We start from the raw sequence: 26,774 nt of genomic DNA, 5'->3' as shown, positions 1-26,774 counted from the left end.
TCAGTCGCACATCCCCGCAGGACTTCAAACAGCCGACTATGTCTTCATTCGCCACGATGCCCACAGGGGATCACTACGCCCGCCCTACGAGGGCCCATTCCGGGTTCTGGAGACAGGGGACAAACACTTTGTGGTGGACAGGGGTGGCAAACCGGAGCGACTCTCCATCGACCGCCTTAAACCGGCTCATTTGGACGTGGCCAGGCCCATTGACCTGGCCCAGCCCCCACGGCGCGGACGGCCTCCTGCTCTGCCCCCACCCTGTGCTCCTATCCCACTCAAGCCTTCCACACTCCATGCCCCTCACCCGTGTAAGGACGTTACACCGGCTGCATTGGGGTCTCCTCGACCTTCGGTACAGCGCAGTCGTTGTGGCCGGTTGATACGCCCACCTCCACGTTGACTGTTTGGTTTTTCTGTTATGGTGAATTCTGGGGGGACGTGTGTAGTGAATGTGAAAGACATAATTCACCTTTGTTATTAAGTGTAGTTCTGTACACTGTTTTTCTGCATAACTGTTCAGGGATCGCGGTCCCTTTAAGATGTTGGGAAGGCGTGATGACGCGGGACGCTGATCAGCGCTATCCTTCAGTGGTTTTGTTTTCCTTGAGAAATAAACGACACACGCATTCGTGTGCTCAAAGTGAGAAGTTGTCTCTTGCAAATTACTGCAATTTCCACAAACTCATCTTTATCTTTAGGTCATGTTCCAAGAACATTTAAACTGTATCAAGTTTCATATATGTCTATGTGTCTATGTGAAACTTGATATATGAAAGATATGAAGCTTTCCTGTAGCTCAGTGGTAAGAGCATTGCGTTAACAACGCAAGGTTGTGGGTTCGATCCCAGGGGATTGCACATGCCTATGTATAAATGTATAGGATAATGCAATGTAAGTCGCTTTGGATAAAAGCGTCTGCCAAATGCATAAATGTAAATGAAACATATATTTCAAAATATAGCAAAAATGGCCGTTTTCATGTAAGTGCCATATATTTTCCCGTATATGCACATAAATGTGAAATATATGTAAGACGCATATATGTTGCATATATGTACTTATTTCCATAGTACATACTTTCACTTATATTAGGGATACAAATATGCTTCTAATATGATGACACCATGTACTTTCACTTATATTAGTGGCACAACTATATTTTTTACAGCCTGCACATATATTTGTACTCATTCCACAGAACACACAATTCCAAGTCTTTTCAAATAATTTTTAAACATTTTTTTATTAAATTTTTTTTTTTCAGTACAGACTTGACAAGTACAAACTTTTCAAGTAAAAACTTTTAACTTCATTTAACTTCAGAATTTATTTTATTTTTAAAGCCTTTTCAAAGTGCTAACTTTTTTCCCTCAGTATTACATTTTCAAACTTTTAGCCACATTTAAAACATTTACAAACTCACTCACTGGGGAAACACACTCATTTTTAATTAACATTTTTCTGGGACATTGCCAGTCTTAGCTCTGCCATCTTCCCATTCAGGGTTGTTCCGATCTGGCCAGCCGAAACTGAGTGCTTTGACATAACTGCATCTGAGAAGGTAGATTTTAAAGAAAAAAGTTTTAGGTATAAAGCAGACAAAACACTGGTGGATAAACTTATCACCAAGATAAAAAAATAAAAAAAATCTTTATTTAATCTTTAAGTAAAATTGAGTGACAAAGTATGTGAGTATGCAAGTAAGGCCACACTTCTGCAATCAGTGTTTAAGCATGGCGGCCAGTTTTTCACCAATTTAATTTGCAGGCGAGATAGGGTCATAGTGCCAAACACGACCACCACCTCTCATCGAAACAAACCTTTTTTTTTTGGAACGCCGAATGTGAATTTGAACATATACACTGAAAATTCTGGGATGCACTACCTGCAGCCCCATGAATGATTGTCCATTTGTTCGCAGATATCTCCACGGGTGTGGTTCGGACGCAGACACGAAGCCAAAAGGGCTGGTGGTAGCACAGCAGTTAAGGAACCTGGCTAGTATGCTAGTAGCCTGGAATTTGTGAGTTCGAATCCTGGTCACCACCGTTGTGCCCTTGAGCAAGGCACTTAACCCCAAGTTGCTCTCGAGGAGACTGGCCATGAACTAATTGACAGTTGACAAATGTAAGCTTTGGATAAAGGTGTCTGCAAAATGCATAAATGTAAATGAAGGCTGAGTGCCGTAGGTAACCACTTTTAAAGTTGACTTCGCTCAGCTTTGGAAAATGGCTGTCATCCTGCTACACAGAAAATTAATCATGTACAGTCATGTACAGCCCTGTGCACAGGATTTTAAAATGTTGTCAGCCCAGTAGCTGATTTGACTGAGTCTAGTCTCAAGTCAAGTCAAGTCAAGTTTATTTGTATAGCGTTTTTCACAATACAGATTGTATCAAAGCAGCTTCACAGTATTAAATTAAAATAATACAACAAAGTTTGTTTCAAGAGGAATTTATTGATTGATAAAATTAAATTAAATATCCCCAAAATATCCCCAACTGAGCAAGCCAAAGGCAACAGTGGCAAGGAACCGAAAAACTCCATCAAGTGACCTAATGGTGTCCTAAAACTCCATCAGGTGACCTAATGGAGAAAAAAAAAACCTTGGGAGAACCCAGGCTCAGTCGGGGGCCAGTTCTCCTCTGGCATTTATGAGCTAGAGGCCGGATTGTAGTTTGAACTGTAGGATTATATGAATGCCTGGCTGAAGAGATGCGACTTTAATCTAGTTTTAAACTGGGAGAGCGAGTCTGAGCAACGAACAGTATCAGGAAGACTATTCCAGAGTTTTGGAGCCAAATATGAAAATGCTCTCCCTCCTTTGGTGGTTCTGGATATCCTAGGTATGACCAAAAGCCTTGAATTTAGTGATCTTAAAGAGCGCGATGGATTATAGGGCGATAGAAGATCCGTTAAATAGACTGGAGCTAAGCCGTTTAGGGCTTTATAAGTCAGTAGCAATACCTTATAATTAATACAGAGCTTTATAGGTAACCAATGCAGTGATGATAAAATCGGTGCTATATGATCATATTTTCTTGATCTCGTAAGAACTCTAGCGGCGGCATTTTGGACTAACTGTAGCTTGTTTATTGAGGATGCAGGACAACCAGCTAATAAAGCATTACAGTAATCCAGTCTCGAGGTCATGAATGCATGAACTAACTTTTCTGCATCAGAAACTGATAGCATATTACGTAGCTTAGCAATGTTTCTAAGGTGGAAAAAGGCTGTTTTTGTAACATATGAAATATGATTTTCAAAAGACAGGTTGCAATCGTACGGTGACACATACATATTATTTTTTTCCCTCAATTATGTCGTAATAACGAGATCTTATGTCGTTTTAACGACATCTTTTCTCGTAATAACGAGATCTTATGTCGTTAAAACGACATCTTTTTCTCGTAATAACGAGATCTTATGTCGTTAAAACGACATCTTTTTCTCGTAATAACGAGATATGTCGTTAAAACGACATCTTTTTTTGCCCTTATAAGGACGTGTAGTCATGTACAAAATATGCCTTTATCCACATAAAATTGACAGCCTATCGCGCCTTTATCACACGTTCAAAAAGCTAAAGCAAATAGCAGCAGCCCCCAATCATGCAAAATTAATCAATGAGGCCCTTTTTTGAAAATATGTTTTAAATAGGCCTATAAACTTTTTTTATATATATAATATATTATAAGATTTATTTTTGTTAATAGGCTATATCTTCATTCATTAGATATAAGTAGTCAAAACACAACAGAAAATTTTACAACATTGTGTTCTTATTTTGTTTAATTAACGAAATGTCAATCTTCGTCAAACAGAAGATACAATACAATACAAAAATCTTCAAGATACAGCCTACAATCTTCACATGTATAACGGATTGTTCACCTTATAAACAGTCCTTTGTGTGGTGGAATAAGCAATGCTATATAGAAATATATGGTTAGTATCTTAATTAAAATAGTATTTTATTATTTTATTAGTTCATTAATTATGCTAACTCAACTAATTAAATGTGCAGAGCTGGATACTAATTACTAATGAAATAATTTCAAATATTAAATGTAGGCTATTGATTAGAGTTGCCATAGACTAAAGGATTTTTCTAGACTAGTAGTCATTCATTTAAGCAATTAGGACTAATCGCACGTTTATATTCAATCCTGGGTGCATGTAGACTATAGTCTATATTCCGCGCTCAAGCGCATGCATAAAACTTGCCGCAAAGCGCCGGCAAAAGTAGGCTAATGATATAATAAATGTATCTGAAAAAAATAACGAAGCATTTTAATTGTTTATTAATGAACTAGTCTTTTCTAAATCAGTGTAGGCTGCCTGCAAACATATCTCCATACATCTCCGCTGTAATGGAGACGCGCCTTTCATACGGACAGGATCACATAATCAGATGGTAGTATTTGCTTTCGGTTGGATTTTTTTTCGTTGGTGGACATTTTTTTATAAACTTTATAGTTATATTTCTCATGTCTGTGAGGCTTGTCTATACACTGTTTTTCAGTTCATTTTTGAGGCGCGCTCCAATTCACAGAGATCATGAAAGCGCGCCCTGTTCGTTTTATTTTATTTTACAAAAGCACACCGTTTTCTTGTTGTTGTGAGTTTACACAAATAAAAGTAGTTGCGACTGATGTATTATTATTTTCTGTATGACCAGAAATGATGGAGTATTTTAAGTTGTTTCCACTGTTGATAGGAAAATGCGAGTGATGGCACCGGCGCCTCCATGTCATAGTGCGCGCTCCACACTCCGCACAAACACTTGGATATGCGCTTCATAATAGCAAACATTTATCTAGGATAACGTTAGAGTGAGCGGCCATGCCAGACGGATAATCCTCTTCATGTTTAACTAATCAAATTCTGTTGCATTTTATTGCGCCAGTTTGAAAAGGGCGGCTGAAATACTTAGCCTGCAGATAAACGCCCAACGCTGGTGTTTTTCTTTAAACAAATTCGTTTAGGCTTTAAAATAAACATTGTTTATGGGCTAATTAATGCCACAATAATTTGTTTATTTTATTGGCTAGGCCTACTTGTATTTTGCATTTTTGTTTTGCATTGAATAGCTACCATTGAATATTTGCATTGCATGCATTGAATATTTGCTGTGCACCGTAATGCCATCCTACCATAGAAAGACACGTTAAGAGCCACCTATTTTCTTTATAATAAAGGGGTTCTAAAACGCTTAACGTATGGCTATAATTAAATGCATTGCGTTCATATTCTTTATCACTGAAGCTTTTTCTTTATTATAAGGGTGTATTATTCCATTAAAAAAGGACTGTTTATAAAGTGACCGACAATCCGTTATACATCTTGAAGATTTTTGTATTGTCTGTTATAAAGACGAAGATTGACATTTCGTTAATTAAACAAAATAAGAACACAATGTTGTAAAATTTTCTGTTGTGTTTTGACTACTTATATCTCTAGGTAATGAATGAAGATATAGCCTATTAACAAAAATAAATCTTATATATAATATATATATATAAACTTATACACTCTAAAAACTATTACTGGGATAAACTTAATTTTATTGGTGAAACATTTTTACACTTAAAAATATTGAGTAAATTTAAAAGCTGTGAAATCAAGTAAATATAACTTATGAATTTAGTAAATGTAAGTTAAAAAAATTAAGTAGATCTGAATAACTAAATTTAGTATCCTGACAGATAAAATTGAGTAGATCTAATTAAAATCTTAAGTCAATGTAATCGTAACCCTTGGTGAAAAACAATAATAAAATTGGGTAGATCTAATTAAAATCTTAAGTCAATGTAATCGTAACCCTTGGTGAAAAACAATAATAAAATTGGGTAGATCTAATTAAAATCTTAAGTCAATGTAATCGTAACCTTTGGTGAAAAACAATAATAAAATTGTGTAGATATTACCAAAATGCTAAGTAGATATAACTGGAAACAATACTATAATTTAACAAAAGAAATGTGTTGCATGTACTTCATTTTTTAAACTAATTTTTACCCTTTATCTTCAAGACTAGAATACACTTGACATCAATATATCTAGATAGCCTAAATAAAGCAACTGCACAAATATGACATTTTAATTAGACATTTATTTGTCAAAATATGTTTAAATGACATATGTAACATATGTAACGATGTCTACAATTCTGTAGATATACACTGACAGGCCAAATCATTAGGCACACCTCAAATACTCTATTGCAATTTAATACAGCTGCTCTGCTATAAAATCTACTTTTATGATGCATTTCATGTTAATGGTTTGTTAACTGTCACACAGATGTTAACATGTTTTAAGGTCATTGGTGATGGTGTTGTACTGGACTACATTATATTCGGAGGTGTCTAATATTCTGCTCCCATCATGGATGTTAATAGGTAGGACAAAAAAAAAAAAAAAGTAAAACACTAATGTTGGACAGTCCAACACCACCTTTAACTATCACCTCAAACACACCAATATTTGAATATTTTAAACTTTGTAGAGTAAATTGAACCCCTTAAATCTGATACACTGAACTTTTAAGGCAAAATAACTGTTAATGTTCCATTTAAACTTGGAAAATATAAAAACTGTTCGACATTCGACCTGAGCAATGTGCATGGGAAAATGTCCATGCTATGGGTAAAATGGGCTTAATTGAAGATTGCAGATCAGGCAGATATATACCAAGAACATTGACTCTTACAGTAAAATTACACAACAGAACATTCAGAACCAGTCACAAATGCAATACTCTCGAGTAAACATTAAAGACAATACATCAGCTGACTCGTGTGTGTGTAAACAGTAAAACAATACATCAACTAACTCTTAAACCAGGTTACCGTCAGAACAAGTATACCTTGCCAATACCTACATTAAAAGAGCATCTTGTTGGACAGTAGTCAGCAAGTTAGGTACGCAGGTAATTTTTCAGTCTCTGTACCTTGTTTGAAAGGTTTCCAGGATCCAGCTCCAGCAGTACCTTTTGGAAAACCTCAAAACTGTATTTGAGATTCTTGGGGTATCTCAGATCCAAGGAATATGTTAGTCCCAACAAATAGAGGCAGGCTCTGCTAAGATCCCCAAGACTGCTGAGAACAGTGATGCCCTCAATCACAATCCCTACATCTGTAGGTTCATTGACTGACCCATTTTCGTTCCACAGCAGGTAAATCTTCATCACCTCGTCTGCAAACTCCTCTTGAACACTGATGGGTGCATTTGCAGCATTCTGCAGACATTGTAAAGATTAGTAGTTAGAGCTCACTTTCTTTGTAATAATTTGAGTGTCAATATTAAAAAATGCACACAGGAGTCCAAAGTATTTGGTAGTTTATTTATAAATGACTCTCCATATATATACACTAGTGCTGGGCAACGATTAACATTTTTAATCGTGATTAATCGCATGATTTTCTTGCGCTGCCAAATTTGAATTATCTTGAACTTTTTGTACGTGCACAAATCATTGGAAGAGAGACTGACCCTAGCTGTTTGTGAGTTTCCAGAATCTATTACCGTTTACTAAATAGGACATCAACAGGAGGGAATTCACATGGCAGAGCATCCCCGCAAAACTAGATGAAGGCCTATCAGGTAAAGTTATGTAGCCTATAATTTTAACTTAAGTTGAATAGGCTACAGCTGTGTAGCACACTGAAGCCGTTGCCATGGTTACTATCAATAGAGTGCCTGATGTTATCCCGCGTGATCACCGGAGCAAAGAGCAAGCAACCCCGCGGGGCCAAGCAACTACGTTGTAATTTTAAGAACGTTCCTAAGATCGACATCTCCCCAATACTAATCAGTATGCAGTGTGTCCACTTTGCTATGGCGTTTGATCGCTTGTCTTGCTTTTGTTTATCTACTTTTCTCACACGCTGCATCTAAGTAGTCTGCTGAAGCCTCCCTCCACTGCTTGTTTGGCTGATCTGATTCCACAATTCCATTTCAAACTGCATGTTACAAGAAAGGGACACACAAAGAGCAATCCCTCCCTGCTAACTCACTATGCTTCTCATTTGCATGTTTGTAATCTCATCTCAGTCATCAATGAATACATTAGTTAAAACTTCCAAAGAAGCACTTAAAAATCCTAAAAACTATTTGACTAACCTCAAAGTCCTTCATCAAGGATCTTGCATCTTCTCCCAGATGGTCAATAAGACATCGAATGATGACCTCTCGTTTTTGCTGAATGGATACTCCACTCTGCAGAACAGAAAATCTTTAAATAACAAATAAAACCTGTACTTTAATGTCAAATTTCAATCAAATCAACATTAATACTTGAAACATGGGCAGAATAGAATAGCTAGTATTTGTGGAGGGATGCAAAGTAGATGCAAGTAGCAAGAATAAAACAAAACATAGAAAACTCAGTCATGGTGCAGAAGAACAGACAGATGCACGACTATAAATGGATGTGATTGTGGGGTGTCTAAAAGATGAGAGAGTTAAGTACAGAAAAAGCAAGAAATGTTAATGCTAGGATAGGTGTTTTTTTTTTTTAAACAACTGTCATTACTTACTGAAACGGAGTCATTAAATACCTAAGAGTATTACATAAGACAGATAATCTGAAAAAAAAAATCAGCTTCCTCTGGCTCACTCCACTCCAGAGGGAATACAATTGTAGTACCTGAAGTAGAATACTCATTTGTGCCCGATGTCGCTCGCCTGCAGCACCCTTCTTTGCTTGGAACAGGGACAGCAGTTTGGGGGAATACAAGTCCAACATTGACATGAATTTTGGCTCAAGATTCCGTGTGGTGATCCTTTGGAACTCTGCGCTGACCTGAAACACAAAGGTGAGAAAAGACAAAGAAAGAACTGGTGACACAATCTATTGTCATTTCAATTCAGCAAAAAGTAACACATGCAGGTTTTCTGTCTGTATTTTCTGTGTTAACCGCTACACAAATTCTATTTACTCACTTGCGAGACGTCAAACAAGGCAGGCCATCTGTCCATGGTATCTTTGATGCTAATCTGTAAGCTGATGATATCTTGTCTTCTATGTGCAAAGGTTTTGCACATCAAGTTCTTGATGGCGGTGCTATCTTTCTTCTGTGACTCGGCAATTAGGAGTTGTCGGTCCAGCTCTTGTTGTTCCCTGCTGTCTCCTGCAGGATAGAGTGGGAGAAATGCCACTTCTCCTTTTCTTGCTTTCTTTATATTCTTTGCAGGTGCCCTGTCATCAGGGTGCTTGTTTTTAAGGGAATTGCAGGTAACATCAGGAAATCCAAGACTTCTGAGCTTTGACCTATAATTTCCCATTTTGTATTTGAGACAATACATCCATCCATTCCAGCCATTACGACTGCCTGGTTCAGTCAGACATGGGTGCCTTTTGACTAAAGCCTCGGCCACCTCACCGATCTGAAGGCCTGTAGGGTAGGCTGTGTAGCCGTACATGTAGTCTGCTAATTTTTCCAGAATCTCAGACCTGATCCGATGATTGTTCAGCAAAGTGCCATTTTTGCCAAATTCTTCATTGGCATTATTCAGCACTGCCTCTGTTGCCACAGAGAAAAGTGGAATGATAATATCATCTGGCCACAATGATCTATGAGGGCTTCCAGGAGACGTTAGTATAACGGTGTCTTGGGAAGAAAATGATGTGCCACTAGTCTGGTAATCTGCCCTTGTATCAGTAGCAGTGCTTGAACAGTCATTCTGATTGCTTACATCAGTCTGGTTTTCAGTCGGAGTAAATGTAAGCACGAGTGAGGGAATGATCACAACTTTTATTGTACCCTTGTGTTTAATCTGGTTGGTAGAATGGAGTGTAAAGTAATCACCAAAGTCCTCATCCAAGTAATGGAGGGTAAAATCCTCAATGATTCCAAATGTATCCTTCACAGTGTCATGTAACTGCTCCACAGTGCTGGGTATTCCTGAGGATAGTGTAAGCTTCTCACTCTGGTGTTCTATAATAACTTTCAAGGCAATGAAATCCATCTGGACCCAAAAAAAATAAAATAAATAAACAACCTAAATTAAGGTTGGTGTTATTCAAGAGTCTTTTCACCTAAAACTGGCAAACAATGTGACGTTTCAGTGTCACCATGTGTTTGCCTCCCACAAAATATGCTGTCATGGGATATGTGTCACCAAGTTCATTATGCTGCACCAGGGTCATTTTTCCAGTGTGGTTCAACACAAATGCCCTGAAATGTTCGTCATACCAGCTGTTAAGTAATTTCACAATAAAACCAATATTACTGTCAACAATTACAATCTGTGAAATCTCAACAAAATCAGGCAGACCACCAGTTGACCCATAAGGCAAAACCATCCCAGCAGCATATTTAGTTCCATGGTGTATCACTACATTGGTCAAGTTCACAGAGGTTTGTGTTGGATAAACTTCCCTGAAAGACTGCTGTATTCCCATATCAAGTAGCTCTAATGGGAGAGATGTTATTTTAGTGACACATATTTCAGATTTCAAAGCATTTGCTTGTGAATGGTATGCCATCATCATTTGGTGCTTTGAAGCAAGTGACATTAATACATTTCTGAAGCTGTGTGTGTGTCGAATAACTCTCTTAAAGAAGCAATGTTTTGCCTCAAAGCGCATAGTCCAGAGGCTAACTAAAGGACCAAACTCTCTTATCTTATCAGGATAATGCTCCAAAAAATGGTGCTTTGGAATTAATTTTTGCTCTGGGAAAACTTCCAACAGCCTGTGGCGATGTTCTGAAATCAGTGTGTCTAGGTAGCAAATACTTTCCTCAGTATGAATAGGAGATACTACAAGCTCAGTAATATCTTTTAAACTCATGAGAACTTGCCATGCTGGATCATTCAATGGTATCTTTGCCCCAATGATAAATGATAATAATCTTAATAATGTCCAGTTCTCATGTGCGTTCCCACCTATACTTTTGCGAGAGGCTAAATTTGTTGGGATTGGTTGGGGTTGATCAGTTTTATCAGTCCATCTGTATGGAAACTGCGTTATGGACTTGTTAAGTTCGGTCAAAGTAAAATATTGTTTGCGGATGAACACATTAAGACACAGTGCCAATTCCAACGGAATTATGCCTTCAAAAAGATCATGTAGAACATCTGGTGGGTAGCCCGTTACAAAATGAAAATAACTTAATTTTCGGGTTATGGGACAACCTTTCTTCACACCATAACAGTGTACCAGAGCAGGATTTTCCTTTATAGACTGAACATGTAAATTATAGTTCTCTTTTGTTCTTGGTGGAAAAGCTCCTGAACGCACTTCCTTTTGCTGATAGTCCGAATGGTGTCCAATACAAAACCTACATATGTAATGTCCAGAAAAGCTTTCTACAAGCCCACCCAAAGAATGAGCACCAAGATTGTCTGCTGAAATGCAAAAAACAGTGCCTTTGATATTTGTACCAACCTGAGATCTTTTAAAAGAGGCTCCAGAACAGCTTCATAGCCAAATTTTTTTTGCATCATTTGCTTTACAAAGGAGAGCCAACTGAATAGATGTTAGCTGTGATCTCAGATCAGATGGTACATCTGCAAGTACCCAGTACGCTGCTGTGACTTTATGTTTTTTGCGTGAAGTTCCAAGAGGATTGCAGATTTCAAAATCATCTATGTAGAGTATAAGTGAAATACTGAACTCTTCATTAGCATGAAGTTCATTTTGCTTGAAATATTGACCATCATGGAAGGATGCCAAATGTGAAACTTTTGAATGTTTAGTCAAAACATTGTTAACGATGTCTTCATTATTCAACAATTGCTGTAAGGACTCTAGAACCGGCACATACTGAAAGCTGCAATTCCCCTCTGGATCTAAAATATACTCTACCGGCTCAATTACACTGAAGTTTTCTTTAAAAAATGTTCCCCTCTTATACTTTGAAGAAAAGGGACCATCAGGTTCAAATGCTGCATTAAAAGGATTCGAGTGACTTTGAATATACTAAAGCAATTCGTCAAATATCAGTCATAATACAGGTTAGACAATAATAATAAAGTGCTAAGATTATCACAAATAAACAAAAAATGTTGATGCGTGTCATTCATATTAATTCGTATATTCCACCCCATACCCGCTACAATCATTTTAAGCATGCAGACGCATTTAGGACAATTTGATTTAAAACAATATACAATAAGATTTGTTAACGTGTTCTTCTAAAATAAGAGCGAGCCACAAATCCGTGAGTACAGTTTACAAACCCGTGGGAACGGATTGTGAATTTGTGGGTACAGATTGCAAAAACTGAAGGCACGGTTTACAAATCTGAGAGCGCGGATTAGAAACTCGTGGGTACGGTTTATTAATCCGTGGGCACGATTTGTTAAACCGAGGGAACAATTTGAGAATTCGTGAGTACAGTTTATAAACTGAGCGGACGGATTTCAAAACCGTCGCCACGGATTGTTTTTGTTTTTTTTCCCAGGTGACTTCCCGGGCTCCGTAGTTAAAGCTGCTCGTGAACCGATCCTCTCTTCCTTCTAGTTAATTTATAGCCTCAAATAAACATGAACAAACATAAGAAGGAATGTTGTTTTAACCACGGAAAGGCGTCAGTACATTCCGTTTTTCAAGTTCAAATCCTCCCATGTTAATCTATTAACTCTCCTGACTGCTTTGTCGGACAAAATGGCGGATGGCGAAGTATGATTGGTCAGATCACCTGTCAATCAAGCTCCCTGCGAAGGGTCAATTGTGCACGTCATCCACGCTGTAAAATGGCGGAGAGCAATGTCTCCACGGAAACGGAGATCACCACTTCTGACAATTTGAACTTTCTGAACTTGTGTAAACCAAATGAATGTGTTGGGATCCTCGATTTAATGCTTAACATTAATTCTCCTGGAACTTTGTAATAAATAGATGAAATGTACCTGTCGTTCTGTGATCTTTGTTCAGCTTCTTATCCTCAGTTGTGTTGGTGCTGTGAAACAAATTAAATAAGATCAATAAATTCAACTTCTTTTGCTCTAACCATCATTATCTGTTCCACAATGTTTTACAATCACGAAGCCTGCTCAAAAGTTTGAAGACTGAGAGTGCGCGCGCGCGCGCGACCGGCTCTCTCTCTCTCTCTCTCTCTCTCTCTCTCTCTCTATGCTCGAGGATGAGGAGGCATTTCTTCTCTTTGACGAGGACACTATCAAAAATCTTGTCCCCAAAGTTGGCCCCAGGCTTAAATTCCTGAGGCTCTTCTGAGAATTGTTGTTTATTTTTCTATTTTTTATTTCTAATATTGTTATTACAGTGTGACCTAAAATAAATATGAAAATAAACATGTCCAAGTGTGTGTTTTTTCTTATAGATTTTAATTTAATGCAATAAAAATGTAAAAGTGCTTGAAGTGTGTAATATAATGTAAAACAAAGTTTTTTTTTTCTGAAATAAGGCATACTGGGATAGTGACCCAAGTTAGGTTATTTTTGACCCAACTCCTGGGTTAAAAAAGGATCAACTAATTTTTGGGTTATTTCTACCCAGATGTTGATATTTTTTAAACCCAACCCAGGAGTTTTTAGAGTGTGGGTTGGAAGTGACAATCATGAAAACCCATGGTATGTAGGTAGGTGTATCCAAGTGATTGATCACAAACTTAACCTTATCCAACCACCCTCCTGTGTTTCCAGAGTGCCTAGATCACTGCGAGAGAGAAACTATTGGAAGGCACATGAGTGGTACATGTGGCTTTTCAACTATAGCATCCCAGTGCTTAAAGGGATCTTACCAGAGTGCTATCTAATACACTGGACACGGTTTGTGAAGGCTTTGGCATTGCTCTTAACTGAAAGTGTCACCTTGCAACAAATTCAGGAAGCAGATATCATGCTTAGGAGATTTGTGATGGAAATGGGGGATCTCTATGATATACAAAACGTGTCCTTTAATGTCCATCTCTCTCTTCACCTTGCACAAAGTGTGCGAAACTGGGGTCCTTTATGGGCTCATTCAGCTTTCACATTTGAGTCATATAATCACAGCCTGCTCAAAATGATCAAGAGCACACAAGGGGTCCCTTTGCAGATTGCCAAAACATTTCAGTTACAGAAGGGTCTGCCCTTATATGCCAAGAAAACACTGTCAAATGTATTCTCTGAATGCATTTCGGCCTTTGAAGACTTAGTCTGTCCCACACACACCCAGAGTGCAATAAGGTGTAAAGAGGTCATTGCACTTGGAGGCAGACATGAGAAAGTAAGACTTGCGCAAGATGACTACCTTGCCCTCCACAATGTAGCTAATCACATAGAGAGAGACCTTCTTGTCAGTTACCGTGACAGAGCAGTAATTAATGGTGAAGTTACGCACTCTAAAAGACATTCGAGAGAGAGAAAGAGAAACTCGCATGTTGTAGTCCTCACATATAACAGTATTTTCAGTGTTGATAAGTTTGTTGTTGCAGACTTAGGAAGTGGGGAACACTGCTATGCCATAGGACATTATTTTGAAACAAAGCGACAGTTTTTTTTGCTTCATTGTCGAATCCACACCACTTTGTTGCTGTTGGCAAAAAGTTGGGGCATCTGACAGCTGTTCCAGCTGCAGTTATTCAGAGAAAGTGTCTCTTTATGAATCTTCCAAACCTGAATGTTAATTATGTTTTTATGTTTTTGAATCGTAATGAGTTGACGAATTGATAAAAAAAATAAAAAAAACAAAGGGGTCATAGAATGGAAAACATTTTTACCCATGCAGACCAAATAGTGTAAACACATTAATCTTTTAGCGTTTTCGCTTGTCAGTGAAATGCTAATTGATAGTTAAAAAGAATATTGTCTAACTCTGAATACCTTGACATGAATTGTCTGTACTTGTCAAAATGTCATGTAATGAAATGCCAGTTAATAATAGAAATGTTGTATGTACTTGTCTGAATAGTTTAAAAAGATGATACTTAATGTCTGAATACATCAAACGCCAATATTTAAAATGTACTGTTTTATATATTATATCTGAATGCCTTGTAATTGTATGCCTATAGTTGGAGATTTTGTGTCTGTATTGTATGAATACCAAATATAGTATTTTTAATACAATAATGCAGTGTATTCTTTGTCATTTTTGACAAATACATCAGTATCACATGCATGTATGTTTACAAACTTTTATTAAATATGTGGAAAACAAATATGTATGTCACATATTTATACTTAATGTTGTCCATATATGCGAGAAACCAATACTATACTGTAATATATGCAGATGGTATCATAAATGGATGAACTCAAATATTTTCTTCAAATGTTTGGACACATAAATGTTCATATATGTTGCAGGCATATATTGTGTTCTCAGATAAGTCAAATATATGTACATATATGGCCATATATTACATTTTTGAATGGGAAGTAAATGTGCTAGTCGAACTGCCGCATGGATCTAAACATAATAGAAGCTTTCTACTTTTATCTGGGGTTTCAACAAAAGGAAATTCTACAGGTGCTAATCTACCAACATGCCTTTACTATTAGTCTTAGGACGCTACAGAATATACTGAGCCGGACTTTACAGGCCAAAACACTTTTCAGACAGAGTCAAGTCAAGTCAAGTATATTTGTATAGCGCTTTTCACAATACAGATTTTATCAAAGCAGCTTCACAGTATTAAATTAAAATAATACAACAAGGTTTGTTTCTGGAATTTATTGATTGATAAAATTAAATTAAATATCCCCAAAATATCCCCAACTGAGCAAGCCAAAGGCAACAGTGGCAAGGAACCGAAAAACTCCATCAAGTGACCTAATGGTGTCCTGAAACTCCATCATATGAAGAAAAAAAAATGAAATGGAGGTGATCCTCCTCTGCTTATTCTGACTATTTTGTGCTTCACTTGAAAAAGTTACTTTCACCTTTAGTAACTAAAATAATAATAATGGAAGGCTTCTAGTAAAGCTGAATCTGCGTGGCCCTGATTGGCTGCGGGGGTGTTCCGTACGCGCGTGCGTTGGCGGCCGATGACGTCACCGCTCGCTCGCGCCGTCTCTCTTCCCTCATTGAGAGTTTCAGCGTCGAGTCTTCTGAGGTGAGGAGAGCAGTTCACGGTATTTCTCATATTTACACAACCATCACACACACTTTACAGTTTGATTAAGCGACAGGCTCATTTCTGTATTGTTTTCATCGATCACAGCGATACCTGTGCGTCTTTTCTGTTGTCTTCCTTCTGAAATAAACATTTAGTGCAGCAGCAGCGAGCATGAGGAGAATATGTTGAGTTCATTCAGACCTGAGCGATGTTGTGTTCGTTTGTGTGATTGACTCGATGTTTGGAGTGAGAACTGTTACTGAATGTCAAGTTAAAGTTTGAGATCTGTGAGGGGAATCGATCCCAAGTGTTTCTGTTTGTTTACCTTTATTTATTAATGTCGACATTTATCTTTGGCAGATTACATTTACTTATTAAAATTGATGTAGACACTTTATATTGCCCCTGTATGAGTAATGAACGTGGGACATATCAAATCTATACGCATGGGAATATAGGCCTAGATATATTAATGAAGTTTGACGCAGGAAACGTTATATTTTCTTTATTTTTTAAGAGTTTTATTATCATTGTCAGTTTCTGTGTATACGAATATGTAACATGTTAATGATGGAATTACTTTATTGCAATTAATAATTATTATAAAGTCGAATTTAGATTCACATATTAGCCTATGTGTTCATAGGTTCATATAAAGAGAGATTATTTATTTATTTTTGTATTATTATTGATTATCTATCCATGTTATATTGTGAGAAATAACAGTATTGTCTTTCAGTAGAGTAGTTTTATAGGCTTTTATCGTATCCTGACTCAAATAATGCGTTTCTAACAGCTCAGAATAAAGTGAGATGATCTGCTGATGATCTCATCAATATTAACAGATCTGCTGAAAACTCTTTATTTCATGACAATAGTTCCTGTTTTCACCTCATTTATTATGCTGATGGCTTCAGATCTCCTGTAAATTGTCACTTAAAACTCATTTCAATGGTGTCAACAGACAGAGTATTTGTTGGTTACTATAGCTTTAAGAAATTCTAGGATGGTAGTCTCCGCATATAAGAGGGATTTCCAGTGTTGGGCAAGCTACTTGGAAAATTTAGGCCTAGTGAGCTAAGCTAGCAGTTACTCTACATTAAAGCAGCATTATGCAGCTTTGCCGATTTCTTCGCTGTTTTCTCGCTTTTTGCTTGCGGGTTTCTCTACAGAGCTCCCCCTACAGCTTCGGAATAAATATTTGACAACACTGTCGTCAAAACTCGCCCCCCTACCATCTTCTCCCGCTGGTCCTGTGCATTTGTTTTCAAAGAAGCCGGCGAATGCACGGAGCCATGTCCACTGAGGTATGTATGATACACAGAAGGCCAGCATATAAATGTTTAGATAGTGTATGTGTGCAGTGCCGTAAAGCAATTCGTTACATCGCGAGACCTGATATCACGCGATACTTTCTGACGCTGCGGCCGGTAGCTATTAGTGTTGTCACGATACTAGAATTTCGAACTTCGATACGATACCTTGAAACATATCGATATTCGATACCATTTTCGATACCCTGAGAAAAAAAACTGCCACAATATTTTTTTTATTTCAAGCTAAATATCTATACAAGTCTAGAACATGACAATGAGGTATATTTTACATGAACAAAAATGTCCAGATGTAGTGCACTTGTTCAAAAGCATAAATGCTGGCTAATACATTAACGTAATTTGATGAACAGATTTAAACGCAAACGTGCATCACACGCGAAACACTGCTCACTGGATCGACATGAAGTCAAGTCACCTTTATTTATATAGAGCTTTTAACAATACATATTGTCTCAAAGCACTTCACTTAAAGCACTTTTCAGTTTAAGGCATTTCATTATTGAATTGAGAGATGTCATTGTCTAGCTCAGTTTAGTTTAATTAGTATCTGTGTAATCAAATTGATGATAATCGCTAATGAAGGCAAATTGCAAAGTTAATTTACATTTGACCACAGTTAAAATATTTACTTGTCTAAGATTCCTCAGTCAGATTATATTAACTTTAAGAATTACGGTGAAAAAACGAGACGACACACTCATATCAACAACAATACTAGGCCATCTTGGTTAATGTTTCAGAAATGTTAAAATGAGAAGAGTTACCAACCTCTCAATTATTTTTATAGATCCGGGTGTCGGTCTTTCAGGTGCTTTGATATATTAGATACCTAACGCGTTTTTCAGATTCGAAAACGCAAGGCACACAGCACTTACCATCACACAGAACGAGCAGTACGCTGGGTTTGTTATGTTGCTAGGCAACCACTGAAACCGCTGTCCTGTCAGTCAAGTAAACATCAAATCAGCCTTTTATTAACTTTTATTTACTTTCTGTTAACATTGTGGTAGTTACGGTTCGTGAAGTCGTTAAGCTCCTGGTAACCCGCGAGAGCACCACAAGTTTATCCTCCATCATCGCACTCTCCGGGCGTTCAAGCAACTAGTTTTCATCACTAAAACGGAAGGCCCGCGGGCACAGCAGCGCATAACCAGCACGCAGAACCTCGCAGGAAACCAATTGAAAATAGGCGCCTCTCACTGCAAAAAACGCGTCAGGTGTGATCGGCCCCATTTACTTCACTTTTGCTATTTAATCAGAGCGAATGAGACGAGTGCGCGTGTGGTGTTTGTCAACTAGGGCTGGTCCGAATACCCTTTTTTGAGCTTCGAAGCTTCGGTAGTAATGAACATCGAATATTCGAAGCTTAGGAGAGAGGGTGCTGAACATATTCTTCTCTCTAATAAAGGCAGTATTCTCTATGTGTCGTATGTCCGTTTGCATTTTGATTATTTCGAGAACCGTTTATCCAATCGACTTCACTGGGAGTGCAGTGTCGCATTTGGTGCAATATAGATGGACATGCGAGACGCGACACATTCAGAATTAATAAACTTTTAATAAACTACAGAACAGCGCGAGCGGGAAGCGGCGCGCCTCACGCTCCGATAACGGACACTGCACTAGAGATATAAAACGCACGCACAAAGGTCTGTTAAATTAAGCAATACTTTTAAGGTAGTCTAATATTTTTCTGACTAACAAATTACTGACACGGTAGATTTAAATAAAGAAAAACGAAATTTAAATAAAGAAAAACGAAATTTAAATAAAGAATTTAATTTTGTATTTAAAACTAAATTTAAAATAAAGAAAAAAACAATTTAAATAAAGAAAAACGAAATTTAAATAAAGAAAAACGAAATTTAAATAAAGGAAAAAACGAAATTTAAATAAAGAAAAACGAAATTTAAATAAAGAAAAACGAAATTTAAATAAAGGAAAAAATGAAATTTAAATAAAGAAAAATGAAATTTAAATAAAGAAAAAACGAAATTAATTTAAATTAAAAACGAGATTAATTTAGATTGATAATAACGGGTAAAAAGGCTAATACATTTTGTTTCTATTATTCTATTTTCCACAATGTCAAAGCAACGCAGCTTAACTCAAAACACAAGCTCAGGCATGCACTTCAGTCCATACAAACTCCGCTGTTCTGCGCTCTATCGAGAGAACACTCCCGTTGCTGGAACACTGGGGTCGGTTCTATTTCTAGCATGCACGCGTTTTCCGCTCGAGCTGCGCCTGAGACGCGTGTCTCACGCAGGCAGTGTGCAAACTCCAACCTGTTAACATGGGAGCCGAAATAAAAACGGACACGCCACGCAGCCAGTGTGTCGCCGGCCTTATTCAAGCGCGAATGAGAACCGTTTCGCGGGGGATCCCAGGTGTGCAAAAAAAAAACCTAAAAAAACCCCCGAATATTCGAATGTCAAATTTTCAAATCGAATACCAACCCACCGAACGAATATTCGAATATTCGGGTCCAGCCCTATTGTCAACGCGCCTTTGGAGAGAAGTGAAAGTGACAGCTCGGCTAGTATCGATACTACGGGAAATTAGTATTGGTACCGTTCAGATATTTCAGTATCGATATTTATCGAAATATCTATATTTTTGACAACACTAGTAGCTATGCCGGCGGCCCGCCAGCCCAAAGTTGCATGTGTGGTTTTTCCACTCACAGGCGCTCGGGGGGTGCGAGAAGACCACCATTCAACCCGAAAACAGTCATATAACCATTCCAATGACTCCGAAGCTGTTCGGTTAAGATAAAAAAGTTACTTAGTTCACCTTTAAATGAAGCTTCACTACACTGAAGCTACCACCCTGGAAAATGTAGCAAGCTAAGCTACAGGAACATGGCAAAAGTAGTTCACTACATCTAAGCTATTTTTTAAAATTACATTTTCATTCCAAATCAATGCTATCTCAGTGATCAATAAAACTGTAAGTCAAACAGATAGGCAAGCATAATTGTTCAGTTCAATTGTTTATTCAACAACTGTTCCAAACCAATTTGGCAGCGAAAACAAACAAACAAAAAACATGATCCACATAACAACAAAACCAGGTGTCGAGAGTGTGTGTATATCACTACGTATGCATGTGTTTGCCTGGGTATGCACAATTTAGACATGGGCACATTTGCAGGACTAACTGTAAGTTAATTTAAAACTCAACTCAGCTCAAACCACAAAAGAATTAAAACCTGCTCCAAACAGTACCAACATGGCAAAAAAAACAAAACAAAAAAACATGTCCTTTAAATCAGGGGTTCCCAAACTTTTCCATGACAAGGCCCCCCAATTACCACTAGGTTCTGGCCAAGGCCCCCCTTTTGCAGGATGTGTTATTGAACCCATCGACAATACTACGGTAAATGTAGAAATAAATAAATAAAACATCTAGGTAAACATCAGATTTTGTGATAATGTTTGATACCAGCAAATCAGAAAGATTATAGAGATGCATCATTACAATTTTCTAGGCCGATTCCGATTTTTCATTGAGTTTTGACCTGCCGATACAGATTTTAGCCGATTCCGATTTAATTTTTTTAACCACTTTACACTACAGCACACACAAATATTTATTTTCTATATATTTTTGTTTATACAAAAAACACTATATAACTATATATATATTATAAAACACCACTTTTACCCAAACTGATTAGCCTAATAAAAACAAGTTTAAATGGGTAAATTTTCTATTTTTGAGTCTTTCTGATTTCTGATATAGCCTACTCTAGTTCTTGTTAAAACACACATGCAAATTATGTGTATTTTAGGTACTTTTAGTGTGAAATCATCTTTATTTTGTCCATCAAAAGTGTGCTTTCACTTTAATTGAGCGTTAGCTCAATGGTGAATGAAAAATAGACTCTGCGCCAAAACCCTCAGCTTCACTACTGCTCATGCGACGACTGCTTGACGCTCACGCGCTGCTTCTTCTCGCGGTGTGAATGCACTCATTGAACATGCATGCCAAAAACAATTCGCGCTGCTCGCGCTTGCGGTCTGAAACGGCCGTTATTCACAAGGTTTCCTACATGTGTGCGTTCCGTGTGCATGTGTGATGCTGATGTTGCGCGATGTTAATCATGCGGCGCCCGAGTTGAGCTTGTGTTTCAGAAAATGTAGCTTCAGCTTGTGTGGATGCTACCGCACTACTTGATCAACAAAAGAGCTTCGCTACTGAAAAGCTATTTGATTCAGAAAACAGCGACGCTACCACCACGCTATTGAGAAATGTAGTTAAGCTAGTAACGTCACTACTTGTAGCAACACTACTGCCCAACACTGGGGATTTATTTGTTCTGTAAGAAGGAACTGGCAACTGGCAATCTGTTCTTCATTATGTGGACCTCAATGTTCGGATGGGGGAATGGTCTCCTATTCTCGCTATTATGAACACAGTATAAGGGTCCTCCAGGATACTAATGTACATGTGGTAGGATAGCCAGAAACTGACCACATATATGGCCTTGTTATTCAATGTTTCATATTCATATACGATGTAAGGTATATACACTATCTTATTGGTAAACGCGCTAACAGTCTATCTAACAGTAGCCTATGTTTATTTCTGGTTATGCTTTTAACTGTTTTTCTTACCATTATTTATGTTTGGAAGAATTTACATTATTATATTCTGATGTCCATGAGCATAAAAACAAACTCAGTAACTTATATATTTTTGATTTTGGCAGATAAACTCCTCCCACTGTAATTTGTCATCAATGAAGCTCCTCCCACTGTAATTCATCATCAGTGAAGCTCCTCCCACTGTAATTCATCATCAGAGAAGCTCCTCCTACAGTAATTACATCATCAGTGAAGCTCCGCCCACAGTGATTCTCCAATAAATGCTGTAAATTCCCATCAGCTACAAGTGAAGACGAGCATCAGAGCATCAGGAAGAGCTGAAATCTGCAAAGACTAAGTTTATTAAAGAGGACAGTGAGAACATGAGTGATCCAGAACCCTGCAGAATGAAACACACTGAAGATCCTGAAGAACAAAGAGGTTGGTGTTTATTCTTCATTCATTCATGATGCTGAAGAACATTCATGTTAGAAACATTCAAGCACTTCATCACATTTAGATAAACAGTTCAACTATAACATGGCTGCAAAAGTTTAGGCTGTTTTTTAACCCTCTGAGGTCTGAGCTGTTTTCTGGGCCCTGGAGGTGTTCTGACATGCTCTGACATTTGTGTTTTTTTCTGTTACTAGTGACATTTTCATGGCTAAAGTCTTATTACACTGTATTTAGCACAAACTCTGCTACAATAATATATCAGCAGCGTATGTAAAAGTTTGTAGTTTTGAGATAATGACATTTATGTGTGGTTTGTGAAAATACAAAAAAAAATTCTCACTGAAATAAGGTCATGAAACCCATACTGATTATTTCTTCACAAGACTTTTGAAAATTGTATGACGTAGCCTAGAATATTTGCTCAAACTATGTGAAAATCACCCTGACTGCTCATTCAGATAAGACAATATATTGATTTTAAATTTCTAAGACGTGTTTTGTGTGAAAAAGCCTTATGCGAAGAGGCGTGATCATCTCATGAATATGTAAGCCTTCAACACCTGAGAAAGACAAAGACACTCCCCTAACTGCCCTATTAGGAGCGATCAGGCCCTGTCATTCAGAGCAACCTTGCACAAAGAATGAGGAGATTTAAAAAATAATGGCTTTTAGATTGTTTGGATTTATTTACAACACAACATAATCCAAAAATACACAACAAATGACAAAAGAGCACATTGAAAACAATGATCCAAAGACAGAGACCTTTGTGCCATTCCTAAAAACATTGAAAAAACTGTGAACATACTGATATCAAGAGAAACTATAGGGCTGCACGATTTTGGGAATAGATTTTAGATTTTTCTGGTTAAAATTTCTTTTTAAAATTCACAGAATACACACACACACGTTTCCAACAATATATAATGAACACCAGGTTTGTTGTGCCTTGTAGGCATTGGCTACGCAGTGCTGCATAAAATAATAATAACAATAAATTAAATCTTCCAAAAGATTTCAAGAACAACTACGCTAGAGAAAAATATATTGATTATCATATGTTACTTCAAATGTTTCCATTCGTTATGATGATATGAAATGAGATAATAGTAAAAACATAAAGCCTAATGTTTGGTGCATTTTTCCTTTCAAACGCAATCGCGCTCCAAAATATGATACATTCAAACGCACAGCGCGCTCCAAAATATGATACATTCAAACGCACAGCGCGCTCCAAAATATGATACATTCAAACGCGATCGCGCTCCAAAATATGATACATTCAAACCCACAGTGCGCTCCAAAATATGATACATTCAAACCCACAGCGCGCTCCAAAATATGATACATTCAAACGCACAGCGCGCTCCAAAATATGATACATTCAAACGCCATTGCGCTCCAAAATATTAAACATGGTTATACATATCTATGTTTGAGCAGATATCCACAAACAGTATTTAACAGTAAACACGGGTCTAAATAGTATAATATTCACCATATATCTAGCAACAGTTCAACTGCAATGTGAAGTTTATGCAACAATACCATAAACTAATAAGTAAGAATTTCTTACCTTACATCTTTCTTGTCTTCAAATCGCGTTCTTCTTCTTCTGGGGGTAAATCCAATGTAAGCTCAGACGTGTCTTCCAAACTCGATGAAAAGCAGAGACTTGTGAAGTGTTTTGTGTTTGAGGTAACGAGGGCGTTCGCGTTCCATGTGGAGATTTGCATGTGAATCTCTTTTGCGCGAGTGGGCGTGTCGAATTAAAAAGTAATTAGCAAGCGTTTGAGATACTGGACATCCTGTTGGTTTTATACAAATTACTTAAACAGAGAATATTTGTTTTCAGTTTGAATCCGATCATTTAAAAGTACACACTTAAATGTGTATAAAGGTATATGGCTCATAAATGTGTGACAAGTATTCGCTGAGTTTTGTTTCAGTTTATAGACGTGCTCAAGAAAAAAAAGTTCACCGCGACGGAGAGGCAGAACGCACACCCTGTTTATTTTCTTTATTTTACAAAAGCACAATGTTTTGATTTGATTGTAAGTGGACACATACAAAAGTAGAAATATCACAGATTCTTTTTTTATATTTCTTTTTTCTGTATAACCATAAATGACGGAGTAATTTAAGTTTATTGTACTACAATGTGAAGAAAATCCAGCAAAACGCGGGGGCGAGTTTGCCGACCTCAGAGGGTTAACAAATGCTCAGTAAAGGAAGTTTTTTTTGTGTGCATATTTTTACGAACATGTATAACAAATAATCATTCCAAAATATACAAATTTACAATCTACTCTATTTTACTGCAAACATTTGTGTTCTTTCTCGCAGTGAAATTCACTTGATCTTGTGTTTCTTGTGTCCCACTTTCACATGCATGTGAAGTCTATGGAAGAAGTTTAGTGTGAACGGCCCTTAATTAAAACTTTTTAGTAGTTTTTGACATAATTAAATATCGATCTAAAAGTTGGTGTTAAAATATGGCAGTATTGTGTATTTAATGTTCATATCATGTTAGATAATTGTGTCATTGATCAAACATATTTAATAGTTCTCACTACAGAAACATGGGATTTGTGCCTATAATGTTTTTAAAAAATAACTGGAAGATCAGGGAAAGTTTCAGGGACGTATAATTAATTGATAAAAATACATAAATTATTGTAATATTTTATAGAAGTTGTCTGTTACATTTGGGATCATTTTAATCTTCATTCACTCCATATTTCTCTCTTTGAATTATTTTGATTATTTAGAAAATTTGAAAATGAGAGTTTTTCTTTCATTTCAGACCCGATGGAAGAGAGCGAGGAGAGTGAAGAACTGAGTGAAGTGAAGGAGGAGAGTGAAGAACTGAGTGAAGTGAAGGAGGAGAGTGAAGAACTGAGTGAAGTGAAGGAGGAGAGTGAAGAACTGAGTGAAGTGAAGGAGGAGAGTGAAGAACTGAGTGAAGTGGAGGAGGAACATCATGTCCAACCTGGAGGAAAACCTTTGAGTCGCTCAAAGACTAAAAATACATTTTTAAAGAAAAGAAGAGCCAAGAAATCTTTCACCTGCACTCAGTGTGGAAAGAGTTTCACAACCAAACAAAGTCTTGAGATTCACATAAGGATCCACACCGGAGAGAAGCCGTTCATGTGTGATCAGTGTGGAAAGAGATTCTCAGACAAACAATCTCTTAAGATTCACATGAGAGTTCATACAGGAGAGAAGCCACATGAATGCAATCAATGTGGGAAGAGTTTCAGTCAATTAGCAAACCTTAAGAAACACACGAGGATCCACACCGGAGAGAAGCCGTTCACATGTGATCAATGTGGGAATAGTTTCAGTCGATCATCATCCCTTAATGTTCACATGAGGATCCACACCGGAGAGAAGCCGTTCACATGCCATCAATGCGGAAAAACATTTCTCAGTACATCACACCTGAAGAGACACCTGACAGTTCATACGAAGGAGAAGCCGCATTCATGTTCTGTGTGTGGAAAGAGTTTTTCACAGCTGCTGTATTTACATGGACATGAGAAAACTCACACTGGTGTGAGAGAGTACATGTGCTTTGAGTGTGAGAAGACTTTCATTTCAGCGAACGGTTTAAAACTGCACCAGAGAATTCACACTGGAGAAAAACCTTACAAGTGTTCACACTGTGACAAGAGATTCAGTCGGTCAACACATCTGAAAACACATGAGAGGATCCACACTGGAGAAAAACCTTACAAGTGTTCACACTGTGACAAGAGATTCAGTCAGTCATCATCTCTGAATAAACATGAGAGGATCCACACTGGAGAAAAACCTTACAAGTGTTCACACTGTGACAAGAGATTCAGTCGGTCATCATCTCTGAATAAACATGATAGGATCCACACTGGAGAAAAACCTTACAAGTGTTCACACTGTGACAAGAGATTCAGTCGGTCATCATCTCTGAAAACGCATGAGAGGCTCCACAGTAGAGAGAAACTACACAAGTGTGATCAGTGCGGGACAAGATTCTCTTTTAAAAGTCACCTGAATCTACACATGAAGATCCATACAGTGGAGAAACCACATCACCTCAGTCTGAGATCACGGTAAGTAGTTTATTTTCATGTGCTGAGCAACAAAGTCTCTTCTGTGTAAGTTAGCCACACATCACCCTTTAGCCAAATCTCTCCTCTCCACCTATAGCCGGTGTGTGGTGAGCACAGGACACTTTGTTGATTGATTGATATCCATTAACTTGTGTTCAATCAACAGGAATGTCTAATGTGTCAGTTCAGATCAATGCAAAAAAAACACAAATTCGCTCTCTGACAGCAGGTGGCGCTCATGTAAAGCAGAAATACAGCACTATACAGAGCTCTAGA

The 26,774-nt window shown here is 37.5% G+C and overlaps 1 protein-coding gene across 1 annotated transcript; it reads right to left on the bottom strand.

Annotated features, from left to right (window-relative positions):
- Positions 1-6,200: 6,200 nt before the first annotated feature.
- On the bottom strand, positions 6,201-13,037 carry LOC309505620 (uncharacterized protein). Its single transcript, XM_082179032.1, has 4 exons — positions 8,953-13,037; positions 8,657-8,812; positions 8,131-8,226; positions 6,201-7,246 (listed from the first exon to the last, which is right to left on the bottom strand). Exons 1-4 carry the CDS (start codon positions 9,976-9,978, stop codon positions 6,926-6,928), a joined length of 1,599 nt encoding a protein of 532 aa, XP_082035158.1. The 5' UTR covers positions 9,979-13,037; the 3' UTR covers positions 6,201-6,925.
- Between the last annotated feature and the right edge of the window lie 13,737 nt (positions 13,038-26,774).

The sequence above is a fragment of the Leuciscus leuciscus genome (genome assembly GCF_965113295.1).
Source record: "Leuciscus leuciscus genome assembly, chromosome: 1".
Taxonomy (NCBI): Eukaryota; Metazoa; Chordata; class Actinopteri; order Cypriniformes; family Leuciscidae; genus Leuciscus; species Leuciscus leuciscus.
Note: the sequence above shows the minus strand (reverse complement) of the source record. Positions and strands in the feature narration are given on the sequence as shown.